Here is a 15,526-nt window from a genome sequence, read left to right on the forward strand (position 1 = left end):
GGGTGTCTACCCAAAGGAATAAATCATTCTATTATAAAGATACATGTGGCCGGGTGTGGTGGCTCACACCTGTAATCCCAGCACTTTGGGAGGCTCAGGCGGGTGGATCACCTGAGGATAGGAATTCGAGACCAGCCTGAATAATATAGTAAAACTCCATTTCTACTAAAAATACAAAAATAAAAATAAAAATTAGCTAGGCATGGTGGCAGGCACCTGTAGTCCCAGCTACTCTGGAGGCTGAGACACGAGAATTGCTTGAACCCAGGAGGAGGAAGTTGCAGTGAGCAGAGATTGTACCATTGCATCTGCTCCAGCCTGGGTGATGGAATGAGACTCCATCTCAAAAATAAAAATAAAAATAAATGATATATGCAAGCTTATGTTCATTGCAGCACTATTCACAATAGCAAAGACATGGAATTAACCCAAATGCCCATAAATGATAAACTAGATAAGGAAAAGATGGTACACATATACCATTGAATACGATGCAGACATAAAAAGGAACGAGATCATGTACTTTGCAGGGACATGTATGGAGGTGGAGGCCATTATCCTCAGCAAACTAACACAGGAACAGAAAACCAAATACCACATATTCTCACTTATAAGTGAGATCTGAACAATAAGTACACATGGACACAGGGAGGGGAACAACATACACTGGGGCCTGTTGGGAACAAGAGTGGGGAGAGCATCAGGATAAATAGCTAATGCATGCTGGGCTTAACATCTAGGTGATGAGTTGACAGGTGCAGCAAACCCATGTTTTTACCTATGTAACAAACCTACACATCCTGCACATGTAGCCTGGAACTTAAAATTAAATTAAATTAAAATTAAAAAGAAAACAGCCCCACCACCATCAAGCAAAGCCTCTTCCCAACCTCCAATTCCAGTTCACTAGCTCAGCCTGTCTCATTCCCCTTTTTCCCCTTTTTCTCTCTCCCCTCTCCTCCCTGCCCCTTTCCTCACTTTGCCCCCAACTGTCCTCACCATCCCACCCCATACCTCCAAGCTCACAGCTAGAACTGACCAAAGGCCCAGTTATTCATTTACAAAGTCCATGTCCAGAACTGTACCAGCCTCAGCAGTGTGGAACAAATCAGTGTGGCCAGCTCCATTGTGTTGATGCCTCAAGAGATCCAGGCTGGCAGATGGGTTTGGCATATTCTGTACCTGCCAGCCATGCAGAGCCTCCAGCCTACTTCTCACTCAACTCCTTACATGACCCTGGTCAGGTACTGTCCCCTCCTTGGGCTTAAATTCCATAGTGTTGTATTAGTAAACTGGGCTAAATGATCCTAAGGAACTTGCTAGCTCTGACGCATCATGATCTTGCATCCAATTCAGTTCACTCTGTAATAAGCAATCAGAATAACCGTAGTAATTTTTAAATAGCTAACATTTATTGTGTACTGTATGCTAAGCACTATTCTATGCATTTCATGTGAATGTTTAACATTCATAACACCACTTATCATGTAGACATCATTTACTGCCTCAATTTACAGTGAACTGGAGCTCCGAGAATTAAGTTGATTTATCCACAGTCCCAGGCTGCCAAGTGTTCAAGCTGTGCTACTTCCAAGCTGCCTGACCCAGACCTGAGCTCTTAACCTCTCAGTGGGCATCCAGGTGGAAAGCAGAATCTCTGGCTCAAGTACTGACTGCCCAGCTGAGTTTCAGAACTCCACCATGCACCCAACTGCTCCTCCAGGGCTTCCCTATGGATGTGTTGCAGGCTCCGAAATGTCACACATCCACGCCGCATCCTCAAGCCACACACGCTCCTGCTTGTCCCTGGCATCTGCCATTCTCAATGCCATTCACTAGCCTAAATCATACCTTCGAATCAGAGGAAGGCACCCCTCCCTCCAGGGATACGGGCCCACACCTGGTCTCAGGGACCTGTTAGTGAAGGCACAGTCTATACAGCCCAGAGCAGTGCCCCTGATGCCATCGTCTTCCAATTTACTCGGGGCAGACACTGAGATTCATCCTTAATACTCTCTCTCTCTCTCTCTCTCTCTCTCTCTCTCGCTCGCTCGCTCTCGCTCTCGCTCTCTCTCGCTCTCTCTCTCTCTTTCTCTCTCTCTCTCTCTCTTTCTCTCTCTCTCTCTCTCTCTCTCTCTCTCTCTCTCTCTCTCTCTCTCTCTCTCTCTCTCTCTCTTTCTCTCTCTCTCTCTTGCTCTCGCTCTCTCTATCCTGTTTCTTCAGGGGGCCAGAGTCTCCAGGGAACAAGGTCCCAGAAACGATGCCATCTCTCACCCTCTGGAAAAAACATGGCCCAGGACAGAACCCACTGGACTCCCAGACTCCTGCTTAAAGAAGAGGTGTAATGTCAGGACTAGGATGGCTAAGCGCCCAAGCTGACCCCACCAAAAGCGCAGGGAGGTTGAGGTGTTCACAGACTCGGTCACTGGGGCCACAAGGAGGGGACTCGGAGGTCCCACTGCCCTTGCATTCCACAGGAAGATCCAGTTGCTGGCATGACCTAAGAGGTTTCTGGGACTATGCCTTGGAAAGGCGTCTAGTCCCAGTGTGAGGGGGAAGAGCGGCGCCTGAAGCTCAACTTCCGAGGCTCTGCTGAATCTACCCTTCCTTTAGAGCGCGCAGCCACCAGGTGGCAGCCGAGGCCACGGGCAGGCAGAACAGCTTTCTAAACTGTAGACCCGCCGGGCAGCAGCGTTCCGAAGGGCTCCAGGACTTTCAACCAGAAAGAGAGTGAGCATTTGCGCATGTGTATGTCTGCGCCCGTGCTGGGAGGAAGGGTGTGAACAGACACTGCTGGACAGATAGCTGGAGTTTAGTCCCTTCCTTCGGGACTCTCCACCACTCCTTCGGCTTCCCTTCTCCTGCCCAGCCCTGTCCTGGGTGCACAGAGAGGGAAGTCACTCCATTCCTGCCCTTGAGGAGCTTCCAGACCCGGGGCAGGAGCGGGATGCAGACAACTAGACAGCACCCTGGGGTGAGTGGAGTGAGTGGAGCAGGTGGGGCGGGTGCAAAAAGAGGGAGGAGCAAGGGCTGAAGTTGCCCAGAGGAAATGCTGAACCCAGGAGTGGGGAAAGGAGCGTCTGGGAAGAAATGGCATCTACGTTGATCATGGAGGGCTTTCTGGCAAGTCTCAGGAGCAATAACAACACGGATGTCATCTCTGTTTCCTCCCAGCAGCCGTGCAAGGAATGCACTACAGAGCCAATTTTACTGGCAAAGGAATGGAGGATCTGAAAGGCTAGGGGATCCCACAGGCAGTGAGGAGCGGGTCTGGAATTTGAACCAATGGGCATGATTCCCAAGCTCAAGATTTTGGCCACCATCTGCACTGCCAGGGACAGAAAAAAAAAAACCTGGGAGGAGAGCCAAGCCAAGCTGGGAGTCAGGACCTCCCGGCCAGGTCTGGATGGCAGGTAGGTGCCTCCACCCTGGTCCCAGAGCAAGTTCTGCTGGCTTCAGCCACCTGACTTGCCTGTGAAGTTGGGCAAAGAGGCCAGAGCAGACTGTGTGTGATTCTGGCCCCACCCCCAGCACCCCTACCTCCACCTTTACTACCCCTAGGCTGCGGGAAGAGGCTTTGCCCAGCAATAGTCCTGATCTGATGGCTGCTTGAAGCACAATAAACAGATAGTATTTCTGCACATGTCACTCTGAGTATGAGGGCAGTAATCTTGAAACTCCCCTTGACCACCTGGCACTCTGGAGATGGAACTCCACAGCCTGTTTTCAAAGCCAATTCCTGGTTGGAAGCTCCTCTTCAAGTCTAACGGAAGTAAGCAGTGCTGCAGTCTCCCTTCATCTGTGCGGTTGCTGGGTGGAGGCTTTTCTTTCCTGCCTGAGTTTGGGTATTATCTATAATGTAACCCTATGAAACTTACACGTTTTAGGTGAGAGAGGGGAAAGCAAGGTGCAAGGCCTGTTCCAGGAAGAGCAAAAATGTCTTCAAGAGTAAGACATCCTGGTCTGAGAGCCATGGCTTGGAGCAGCCTGTGGTTCTGGCAGAGAGCTGGTGGACGGGACCACGGAGAGATGATGCCACACACAGAAGTGAGACCATTGAGATCATGGGAACTGCCCGGCCAAGGGCTGACATCAAGGAAGCTTGGGAATCAGGGGACAGCTGGGAAGGGGACAACCAACAGAACCAGCTGGAAACTGAAAAGGGATGCAAGGGAGAAATAGGAGGTGGGCGCTGAGTTCAGGTGGAGGAGGAGGAAGGGAGACAGGACAGAGAGGCAGAGGATGAGACAAAAACAGAGGCAGAGAGACTGAGAAACGGGGAGACAGAGATGGATGGAGGCTGGGAAAGACAAAGGGAGACAGGCCTGGGCAGGAGAGGTCCTATGTGTGGAGAAAAGGTTGGGAAGAGAGCAGGAAAGAGAGAAGGAGCACAGGGGTTTGGGGGTTCCCACCAGACCCAGCCCACCCCTCCTGCAGACTGGGTATCTTCCTTGTCTGCCACTTACAGAGCTCAGGATCCTCTCCCTCAGTGCTGGGAGCGGAGAGCTTGCCTCCAGCCCCGCCCTAGTCCAGAGGCTCCCCCTCCCCAGGCCCTCAGAGGCCGCCCCTGAGACTGGCTGTGCAGCGATAGATGGTGGGGGCCCAGCTGGTGCGTTATCAGCCTTCTCCAGGAGTGCGCCTGAGCCACTCCGTGGCTGCCAGTCTGAGATTAGGCCCCCGGAGGGTCATTAAGCGCCACCCTGGCCTGGGCCCAGCCTCCTTTCCCTCCTCGATCTGGCCAGGCTGGCAGGTGGGAATGAGCGATAAGGATTGGGGGTCTCAGCGGTTCTGGGGCCAGCAGCTTCCTGCTCCCAGCCCCCGATCGGGGCAGGAACATGGGGTGAGGGTGAGGGGCTGTAAGGTCAGTGCCGGCCCAGCCCCTGCAGGAGCCCCCTGGGTTCCCAGTCTCTTAGATCTACCCATATTGAGCAAGACAGAATGAGAAGGGGGACAACGAGGCCCTTAGAGAGGCCCCAGACAGCTGCTGGGGAGCAAGGTAAGCCCAGGCAGAAGCAGGCTTCTCCTGGCAAAACCTCACAGGTGTGAGGAGCTGGGATTCACTTGCTACAGGGAGACAGGGATGGTGGCTCTGCCTTCTGGCCCTGGTAGGCTGGTGGGGTGACCTGACTCGAACCCACTCCCACCCACCCAGGGACAACTGACGGCAGAGCTGGGAGGAAATGTGGCCTCGTGAAAGGAGAATCAGATCCGGCAGCCAGAAGCTTCCCACCAGGAGGCAGGAAAGGAAGAGGGGACTGTTTGTGCCCTAGCAGAGGCCTGACCCTCTAGGAACCTCTGTCTCTCCTTCAGTGAGTGGAGAAGCTGGGCTGGCTGCTGGCCTGGATTTGCCCTCTGGTCTAATCAAGGAAGACTTTCCAGAAGAGGAGGAACCTTGGTTGGGTCAAGAAAAAACAATGGGCAGAGTTTAAACTGGCAGAGGTGGGGTGAAAAGGCATGAGTCACAGAAAGCCACGTAAGCAAAAGCCTAGAGTAGAAATCACAAGCTGCAGTTCATTAAGTTGAAGCCCTGAGAGGGGAGGTGACTTGTCTCAAGACACACAGAAAGGCAGGGTTAGGCCTGGAGCAAAGCTGCTGCTCCCCCACCCAGGCCTCTTCCCTCTGCTGCTGTCTGCATCCTAAACCCAACGAGGTGAGAAGAGATTATTTCCATTTAAGATGAGTCTTCCCCAGTGGTACTTGGTGAAGCCTTAGAATAGCAAAAGAATGGCCGTAACATGAAACAAGGGGGCTGTGACAGGTTGAGGCAAGTGGCAAAGGGAGACCTTTGGGACAAGGTGGATGGCCTCCTACCTTCTGGCCCCACTTCTCTGGATCTGGGAATTATTCTGGATGAGTCCGTCTCAGATTATCACCCAGGACAGAGACAGAAGGTTCCCATAAGGCCAGCAGTCACAGAGGTGAGGGGCCTCCAGGTTCCGCCAGCCAGGCAAGGCACGCCTCCCCTCTGCCCTGCTCCTACTAGGACCCAGGTTCCTGATCCTCCCGTCCCTACCCCGACTCCCACCCCAGGACTGAGAGTTGGGCGAGGCAGGCATAGGCAAGGACTGGGCTCTCCTCCAGCTCTGCCGTGAGACTGGCCAAATCTTCCATGGACAGAAAGCTCAGCTCAGAGAGGACAACAGCTTTCCCAAGCTCACACACAAGTTGGCAGAGGACCCAGGACTCAGATCTGGGCTTCCTGAGTCTCAACCCAAGACTCCTTCCTGACACTTCCTATGCCAAAGCCCAGCACAGAGGGCCTACCAGAGGGAGACAGAGCTAGGATCTGTGTGAACCCACCATGACACCTCCAGCACAGAGGCAGAGGGTGAACGGCACTGTGCAAGGAAAAGCCCAGAGCCTCAGGGATGAAGGGTGCTTTGGGGGCGGGGACTGGAGCAAGGGTAGAGTGGGTGAGCTCCCCAGCCCATAGGCCTCTGACATCCTCTTCCTTCCCTGCATACATGAAACTGATCAGCACTGGGGGCACCTAGCTCATATTAGGGTCTGCCCTGCCCTGCCCTGCCCTGGGAAGCCATGCCCAGCTGCTCTGGTTGAAAGGGTTTGACCTGAGGGGACAAGAAACACCCCACTGGCAGAAATGGGCTCACCTGTCCTGGTCTTCCTGCCTCCCAATTCTCCCAGGTGTCATCAGACACTCCCATTTGAGGGTGCTTCACTCTCAAACACCAGAAAAGACACCAACCCTCTCTTACCCTCACCCTGGCCACACACTCTCAGCCCCTCCCCAGCCTGGGCCCCCTCGGTCCCAGCTGCCCTGTGGGTACAGGGGCTTCCTGGGTAATCCCCCAAAGCCACTATGACGAGTCAGAAGGCGATTGTCGTGATTCAGAAAGCAAGATGGGGACTCACTGGAAGCCTGAGGGGCTGTTGCTGGGCCTCAGCCCCAGAAATACAAAAAGTATTTCACAGAATTTGGGGCCATTTCCACAGTTATAGGGAAGGACGTGTGAGCAGGATGGGAGGTGCTGAGCTGACTGTCCTCTCCAGAAGGCTCTTCTGAGCTGAGCGGAAGACCCCAGGGCCACAGCTGAGCCCCAACCTAGACACAGTCTGAGCTCCAACCTTGGCTGGCTATACTTCAGGGGAGGGGAGGGCCGGCGTCGGGCTGGAGGGAGTCGGCCCACTATTGCAGATTCCACACAAAGAAGGAGGGGGCTTGGGTGGTAGCACTGGGCATCCATCCCAGGTGCCTGGGAGTCTTGGGGTTGGAGTCACAGATAAGGTTACATTGGGGTGCTGCGGACCTTGCCTTCCTCCTCGGGGACATTCTCATAGGCATTCTCATGCTCACTGGACCTGAAAGAAGAAGGCATGGGCCTGGTGGGTCATCGCTCCTCCCATTCTATCCCCTTCTCCCTGCCCCATCCTGCACTTGTGACGGTAATAGCTTCCAGAATAAATGCTTGACTCCCAGAAGGGGATCCTCCTGACCACATCTGGGCTTATGCATCTGAGTCTGGAGGCCTCTCAGCATCCCCTCCCTGACACCTATCTCCCTCCTCCTGTGGACTGCTCCACCAGTGGGTCCTACTGAGCCCATCCCCCATGGAGCCCATCCCCCGCAGAGCCCATGATCCACTAAGCCCATTCCCCACTGAGCTCCATCTCCCACTGAATCCATCCCCCACTGAACCTATCCTCCATGGAACCCATCCCTCACTGAGCCCATCCCCTGCTGAGTCCATCCCCCACTGAGCCCATCCCCCACTGAGCTCCATCCTCCACTGAACCCATCCCCCACTGAGCCCATCCCCCACTGAGCTCCAACCCCCACTGAGCTCCATCCCCCACTGAACCTATCTCCCAACAAGCTCCATCCTCCACCAAGCTCCATCCCCCACTAAACCCATCCCCCTTTGAGCTCCATCCTCCACTGAACTCATCTCCACTGAGTCCATACCCCACTGAATCCATCCCCCCACTGAACCCATCCCCCACTGAATCCATCCCCCACTAAACCCATCCCCTACTGAGTCCATCCCCCACTTAGTCTTTCCCCTACTGAGGACATCCCTCACTGAACCCATCCCCCACTGAACCCATTCCCCATTGAACCCATCCCCCACTGAGCTCCATCTCCCACTGAACCCATGCCCCACTGAGCTCCATCCCCCACTGAGTTCCATCCCCACTAAACCTATCTCCCAACAAGCTCCATCATCCACCAAGCTCCATCCCCCACTAAACTCCTCTCCCTCTGAGCTCCATCCCCCATTGAGTTCCATCCCCCACTAAACCTATCTCCCAACAAGCTCCATCCTCCACCAAGCTCCATCCCCCACTAAACTCATCCCCCTCTGAGCTCCATCCTCCACTGAACCCATCTCCACTGAGTCCATCCCCCACTGAGTCCATCCCCTACTGAACCCATCCCCTACTGAGTCCATCCCCCACTTAGTCCATCCCCCACTAAGTCCATCCCTCACTGAACCCATCCCCCACTAAACCCATCCCCCACTGAGCTCCATCCCCTACTGAACCCATTCCTCACTGAGTCCATCCCCCACTGAGTCCATCCCCCAGTGAGCCCATCCCCCACTGAGCTGTGTCATCTACTGAGCTTTCCCCTCACTGAGTCCCTCACTCATTTGTCCCTTCCTCCATTGAACCCCTTGTCCCCATGGTACCCACTGCCCTATGGGTCCCCTCCCCTGCGCTGAACCCTACCCTCCCAAGTCTCTGTCCCCTTCCGGAGCCCTCGCCCCACACAGAGGCTGCATTTCCCCCACAGAGCCCTGCAATCCTCACAAAGCCTGCATTGCCTCACTAGCTTTTGCTCACATGAGTCCCGATCCTCCCCAGCCACCTCCCCCTAGCAGCACCCGTCTTGAGGTTCTCCTTAGGCCCTGGGAGCACGCACAGGGCAGCCATGCACTGCACCTCACCTGAAACTGGCCGCCATTGAAGAGTACCTTCCATCTGTTCCCACCAGGACTCCATCTGCCTTGTTTCCGACGGTCAGGATCATGTGCGCAGGCTCCCTGGGGACGGGACTCATCAGTGGGGCTCCTCAGTGGGACCCTCCTCATCCAAGCAGACCCTATTCTGGGTCCTGGTTCTCACAAGCCCAAAGGCCAGCAACTGCCCTTCCCAGAGCTGTGTGCAGCGGGGCCTGTCAGCCACAGCTTCTGGCCCCACCCATGGGGTCTCACACTTTCTCCCCACTCCATGGTGGGGGGCCAAATATTTGCAAAAGACTTATCCTGAGTCCAAAGCCCTCAGTTCAGCCTCCACAGCAGGCCCTGCAGGATGCAGTGTCTGCCTCAAATTTCCCCCAGTCGTGCCTTGGGCAGTGGGCACAGATGTGGCTGGTGGCCCTTCAGGCAGAGCTGGGGCAGGTGGAGAAAGCCTATCTGAAGAGCATCCAATGAAAAGCTCCTTGCCTCTTACTCAAGTTTAAACCCCCTGCAGTGTGGGTTCTCCCTGAAGCCTCCCAGAAGCTGCTCTCACGAGGGTCACAGGGAACCGAACACTTGCTCATTTCCTTAGACATCCCACAGGCACACCAGACTTCATATGTCTCCAATTAAACAGTTGCCCCTACATTTGCTCGTCCTCCTGTGTTCTGGGCCTTGGTGAGTGATCCCCCATGAGAAACCTCGATGCCATACCTGCCTTCCTCCCCTCGGGTCCACTGCTGCCTGTGACCACCAACTCCCAGGGTCCCCACCTCCTAGACAGTGCTCAGACCTGTCTCTTCACTTCACCCTCTTGGCCACCGCTACAGTCCAGACCCCCTCCTGACCTCATGCCGGCCCCCTCACTGCTCTCCAGGCCTGCAGACTGGAGACTCCCCCACCGCCACCATCCATCTGCCATGAGGCAGCCAGGGTCATTCTGCTAAGGCAGTGTCTCATCCCGAAGCTGGCTTAAAAACTTGTCACGGAGGCAGGGCACGGTGGCTTACGCCTGTAATCCCAGCACTTTGGGAAGCCGAGGCAGGCGGATCACGAGGTCAGGAGTTGGAGACCAGCCTGGCCAACATGGTGAAACCCATCTCTACTAAAAATACGAAAATTAGCTGAAAGTGGTGTCAGGAGCCTGTAATCCCAGCTGCTCAGGAGGCTGGGGCAGGAGAACCACTTGAACCCAGGAGGCGGAGGTTACAGTGAGCCGAGATCAAGCCTCAAGCCATTGCACTCCAGCCTGGGCAACAAGAGCAAAACTCCACTTAAAAAAAAAAAAAAAAAAAACTTATCACTGGATTCCTACTCACTTAGGTAAAGCCCAAAGCTCAGGTCATTCGTGTGCAAGAGCCTGGTTGGCCTGGGCCTGCCCACCTCACCAGCCTCGTCTCAGGTGTCTCCATCCCTTTCTCCACCCACTGAGCCACTGGTGTTTCCTCAGCAACCCTGCATGGGGCTAGCACTCAAGCCACCAGGCCACCTTTGTGAGATCTGGGAAGAAATGCCCTTGGGACAGAGGCAGCCTTGCCTGAGGGTCCTGACCTAGTGAGTGCAGAGTGAGTTGGATTTCAGCCCGCCCGCTCTTCACCTGTGTGTGTCTGTCCCCAGCAGCCCTGGTGCCATACCCCTAACTCAGGACCTGGATGTACCCTTCCCTCAACTGCAGTGTTCTTGCCACGCCACTCTATCCTGGTAGTGACTCCTCCTCGTTCTTCAGGTTTCAGGATAAACGTGCAATGGGGAAGCCTTCTCTGACCACCCCAGACCGGGTCAGGCCCTGCAGTGTCCTCTGCACTCTCCCTCAGCAGCAACTCCTGAACTTCTGACAGCTCACTCTAGTCTGAGCCTATGAGGGCAGGAGGTGTGTCTGTCCCATTCCCTCTCTGTACCACAGCTGACCCACCAGGAGGGACTACCCCTTCTAGAGGTCCTTACAGCCCCCATCACAGGCTGGGCTGCTATCCTGGCTCTGCAGAAACACAAAGACTCCAAGAAGAGAAGCCGTTTCTCCAAAGCTCCCAGGGAGTGGGCACCAGAGCTGTGAGGCCCACAGAGCCCAGGTCTGGGAGCCAGCAAGCCTAGGCTCTCATTCCGACTGTCACCAACCCACCCTACGACCTTGAGCCTCAGTTTCCCTTCCACACACGGGGAGGTTTGGACACAGGGTTTCTGAGGGCCTTCTCACTGCTACTAAAGCAAGACCAGTGGTCCTGGGCCCACCTTGCCTGCTCAGGGGCCTTGGGCAGCACTCACGGTTCCTCCTGGCACCAGAAGTGATTGACTGCAAAGGCGATTGCCACGAGGACCAGGAACACGGCCACCGCGATGAGGCCCTGCATCCAGGGCTGAAGGTTCCCAAGGCCTAAAAAAGGGAGAGGGGCTGTAGCAGACGGGGCCACAGTGGGGCTGCATGTGCAGGAGAGCGAGGGGCCTCACTCCCCAAGGGCCCCACCTGTGCTGAAGGCCCTCAGCCAGCTGCCAGGACCAAGGAGACATTCTGGGGAGGCAGGGGTGGGATACGGCCCATCTGACCCACTCAAGCATCTTAAGCTCCACTGAGCTTAGGAAAAGGAGGGAGTTGGAGGAACGACAGAGGCTCAGAGAGAAAGGAGTTGGAAGGAGTGAGAAGCCAAGGAGGGAAGAGCCTTAGAGTGCTGTATCTGAGATCTAGGCATCCCAGAGCCTCTTTCCCTCCCCAAGGGGGGTCACATGCAGGGCTCAGGGCCCCAGGGACCAAAGGGCAGCCCCCTGGACAGCGAACCTAGGCCTTGCAGCTGGGAGTGGCTCCCAGAAGGCTGAGGAGGACCCAGAGCTGACAAGACTGGTCTGGGATCTAGAAGATCCTGTTCTGTAGCAACAGGTTTCTCTGATGGTAAGAAGTATATGAGAGTGGGAGACTCTCAGGGCCGCTCAGCTGGGGAGATCTGGGGTGCCTGGGGTACCCAGAGAGAGGAGTGGACCAGGACATCTTTAGAGGGGAAGAAGGGAGGGGTGAGCTCTTCTCTGGGTCTTGGGGACCAGGAAAGAAGCCTCAAAACCTGAGCTGCTTTTGGTTCCTCCAGCTGGGTGCCCAGGGACTAGGGTCAGAGATTAGGTTGAGGCCCCAGCCATGCACCTTTCTCTATTTTTTTTATTTTTTAATAGAGACAGGGTCTTACTATTTTGCCCAGGCTGGTCTCAAACTCCTAGGCTCAGGCGATCTGGCCTTGGCCTTCCAAAGTGCTGGGATTACAGGCAAGAGCACCCGGTCCCTTCTCTGCTTTTTGACCCTTGACACCAACACAGTCCCTCAATATTTCCCTGAAGTCCCTGCCTTCAGGCCCTTGCTTCTCCAAAGGACTTTCCTCTTCCCCAGCATCACTGCACTCCATGAGCCTGCAGGAGCTCAGCCCTGCAGAGGAAAGATCCTCAGCAGGGAGAGGTCCCAGGGCAAAACACAGGTCAGCAGGAGGCTTCCGAGCGGTATTCTGCCTCCAGGCCAGAACACCTGCATCCCTATATTTTGAGGGACCCAGGCTGGACATCAGAAAACCTTCCTCTGGCTCACTCCTGCTCAAATGTCCTCCTTTGAGTCTACCAAAAGCTGTCCTGCTGCAGTGGAGACCTGACCTCTTCTCCGAGCCTGGCAAATATTGGGAAGGAGGAAGGAGGCTAGGAACTCTCTGGCCTGTAGTGAGGTCAGACCTCACTTATCTCCAGGGGAAGCAGAAGACACACAGTGTGATTATCCTCAACTCCACACCTGCCAAAAAGCAGAGTTTGGGAGTCATTGTTTCCCTATCGGTTCAGCCTGCTCCCTCAGGTCAGTGGTTGCTCAAGCATGGGGAGTTAGGGCTCAACCTTGGAGGCCCCTCCCTGTTTCCTCCTAGACCCCGCAGCCAATTCCCTCCAGTCACCCCAGGGACCACAGTCCCTGCTCCTCCTCCCATGTGGGATTGGCACATACAGCAAAGGGCAGTGCCTGGGGCAGAAGAAAGGTGGTCTGAGCCCTGTCCTTTCTTGCCCTGCTGTGTGACTCAACCTCTCTGGTCTGCAGTTCCCCAGAGGGCTTCCAAGACCTGGGAGACAGAGTCAAAGCAGATACACATGAGAGCTTGGGGTGGGGGTGGGAGGGGAGCTCTGGAAGCATCTTTGCCAGTCCCCTCTGGACCAAGTCCCACCTGCAGAGTCCCCAGACTCTGGCTGCAGGTGCAGCCTGACAGTGTAGAATGAAAGCCAGACCTTGGCTGTGTTGCTTGACCAGGTGCAAAGCCCTTCTACACCCCTGACCTGGCACCAGCCCCAGGAGGTGGGCAGGGCTGGGCTTATTGTTCTCATTTTATGGGTGAGAAAACTAAGTCTCAGAAAGGGGCAGTGATTTGCTCAAGGTCACACATCAATTCAGGCAGAGCAGGACGAAGAGCTCAGATATTTGGGGGAATCACACTGGACACTGTTCTCTACCCAAGCCCAAGAGACTGAGACAAAGCCCAAGCCTTTGAGGGGTGGCTTGGGCCCATTCTCACCCATCTTGTATCCCTGGGCCCCCTGTACTCAGGAACCAGCCTCCCCTTGGGCAATGCCCGCTCCTGCCCTGTTCCTCCCCAAGATCCTAGAACCAACATTTCCCTGCTGCTGCCAGTTTTCACTCGTTGAAAACAAGTGACAGGCAGAGACTTGGTTCAGAGGTCTCTGCCTTGGGACATTCTTTCAGCTAGCCCAGTCCCTGCTCCCCCTCCAAACTGTAAGTATCAAGGCCCTGGGGAGGGGAGCCAGAACACCACCTATCCACCCCTGGGGCTCCAGTGCCCAACCCTCTCCTCCTGAGCTACCTTGCTGACAGCTGGCAGGTGGCACTGCTGTGAGCAGGCCCAGAATGAGCAGGCTGAGGGCCAACATGGCTGCAGCAGCTCCTAGCCTTGCTTCTGGCCGCTGGTGTCTGGGCTCCTGGAGCTGCTGTGGCGTCTGTTGGTGTCTGTCTGAAATCAACCTGGGCTCAGTCTGGCCCTGGAGGAGAGGAGCTAGGAAGGAGGAAGGCGAGGGAGGGAGGAGAAATGAAGACGGGGCGTTGGAGAGAACCTGCCCTCCCTCCCATGGTAATGAGCTGGCAGGCCTGGCCTCCCCTGGCCGGTGCCCAGCTCACTTGTGCTGGCATTCGAGGTCATCTTACTGGGGCCAGCTAAGGAGGTGGGTATGAGGACCAAGCAGATGTGGGAGAGCCCCAGCCTCACCTCCATGCCCTGAGCTCCCTTTTCCTGGCAGTGGGGCTGGATTCTAGGGAAAAGGGTGACCACAGTCGCTCCTGCCTTGACTGAGCCCAGTGGGCGGGGCTTCGTGGAAGGCTGACAGTGGGATTAAGAAATGTGCTCGCTGGCTCAGGAGCCTGGGGAAAACCCCAGAAGCCCAGAGAAGGCTCAAAGCTGCCAGACTCCCCCGAGAGCCTAGCCTATTTCCTGTTCTCCCCCTCACCTGCCCCTACCCCACCAAGCCAAACCCTGGGACTCTAATGCTGGGACACACCACAGCTTCGGTGCCTTCCACGCCCTGGCCCAGCCCAGTAGCTTCCTAAATCCACCCCTTCCTGCAAAGATCTCCATAGAGGACCTGAAGGTCCCAGTCCCCAGCTTTCACAGCCTATGCCAAAGCCCTGACCCAGCCCAGCTGACCTAGGCCCAGTTCAGTTCTTCCTCTTGGCCCCAGATGTGGTCCCTAGAAACCAGGCAGGGCCTCAAAACAAGATACCGGCTTGGTCAGAGGCTTCAACACCCAACTTCAGATCCATCTCCACCCATGACAGAGGACAAAATGGGCAAACACAGCCTGCTGTGGGGGACAAAGGACGGACACCCCAGGTGGCAAGGTGCGATCTGGGGCCCAGAAGCCCTGAGCCCACCACCCTCATAGCCAAAAGCAGCATTGAGGGAGGCACACCTAGCCCCTGGAACAGGGAGGCCCTGGAGCCAGAGCCCTCCAAAGAGGCAAAAGTCTCCCCAGGATCATGTGGCGTCCACCTGGCCCTCCAACTCAGGGACTGAGAGTGGCCAGAGTTCCTGTGCAGGCCCCTGACCAAGGGTCATGCTGGTCTCCTTGCCCCACCCCCACCCCAGAAGTATGGGAAGCTGAGATGCTGACTCCCTAGAAAGGAGCGGGTCAACTGGAACAAAGTCTCATCAGAGACGGAAGGTCCCTAGGAGCCAGCGCCTGAATTGAAGGCCCCTCCACAGCCTGTCTTTCCTGAAGCCACCAAACTCCTATTCATCAGGCCTCCTTGGCAGCCCTTCCTATGGCAGGATGATTCTGCCTTCCTGTTTCAGCGGGAGCACTCAGACATCATGCCTCAGGCCTGCTTCCTGTGTGTGTGGGGTGTGTGTGTGGGGTGTGTGTGTGTGGTGGGGGGGTGTGTGTTCACATGCGTGTGCAGTCGGGCCCACTGCCATCCAAAGATGGAGTATCGCAAAGTGATCCGGGGTAACTTTGCTCCCAAACATGTATATCCTGTCCTCCCTCCCACCCCCAACTTGGTGTCCTCAGAATCTTCTAGCACAGACTGGAGTAAGCACTGTGCATGTTAATGAACAGCCAGAGAATCACTGATTGGAACGTAAGGAATGGGGCTG

The 15,526-nt window shown here is 55.6% G+C and overlaps 2 protein-coding genes across 6 annotated transcripts; one reads left to right on the forward strand and one right to left on the reverse strand.

The window, feature by feature from the left end:
• Positions 1-2,705: 2,705 nt before the first annotated feature.
• Positions 2,706-9,545, forward strand: LOC115892259. 4 transcript variants are annotated; one of them, XR_004052154.1, is made up of 4 exons: positions 2,711-2,974; positions 3,178-3,772; positions 3,888-4,185; positions 5,153-6,786. XR_004052154.1 is itself a non-coding variant. In XM_030913149.1 (3 exons), exons 2-3 carry the CDS (start codon positions 3,937-3,939, stop codon positions 9,422-9,424), a joined length of 579 nt encoding a protein of 192 aa, XP_030769009.1. In that variant the 5' UTR covers positions 2,706-2,974; positions 3,178-3,936; the 3' UTR covers positions 9,425-9,545. The 4 variants fall into 4 exon arrangements, 1 of the variants encoding a protein (XP_030769009.1); XR_004052155.1 differs by having other exon boundaries at positions 2,713-2,974; positions 3,888-4,047; XM_030913149.1 differs by lacking the exon at positions 5,153-6,786 and adding an exon at positions 8,957-9,545 and having other exon boundaries at positions 2,706-2,974; positions 3,178-4,047.
• On the reverse strand, positions 6,863-14,231 carry PDZK1IP1 (PDZK1 interacting protein 1). Of its 2 annotated transcripts, none has more exons than XM_010356872.2 (5): positions 14,141-14,231; positions 13,742-13,930; positions 11,184-11,292; positions 8,910-9,005; positions 6,863-7,320 (listed from the first exon to the last, which is right to left on the reverse strand). In XM_010356872.2, the coding sequence occupies exons 2-5, from the start codon at positions 13,806-13,808 to the stop codon at positions 7,248-7,250; spliced, it is 345 nt and encodes a 114-aa protein (XP_010355174.1). In that variant the 5' UTR covers positions 13,809-13,930; positions 14,141-14,231; the 3' UTR covers positions 6,863-7,247. The 2 variants fall into 2 exon arrangements, with proteins under 2 accessions (XP_010355174.1, XP_030769010.1); XM_030913150.1 differs by having other exon boundaries at positions 13,742-13,888; positions 14,141-14,220.
• Positions 14,232-15,526: the final 1,295 nt, after the last annotated feature.

Source organism: Rhinopithecus roxellana, chromosome 12 (assembly GCF_007565055.1).
Source record: "Rhinopithecus roxellana isolate Shanxi Qingling chromosome 12, ASM756505v1, whole genome shotgun sequence".
Lineage (NCBI taxonomy): Eukaryota > Metazoa > Chordata > Mammalia > Primates > Cercopithecidae > Rhinopithecus > Rhinopithecus roxellana.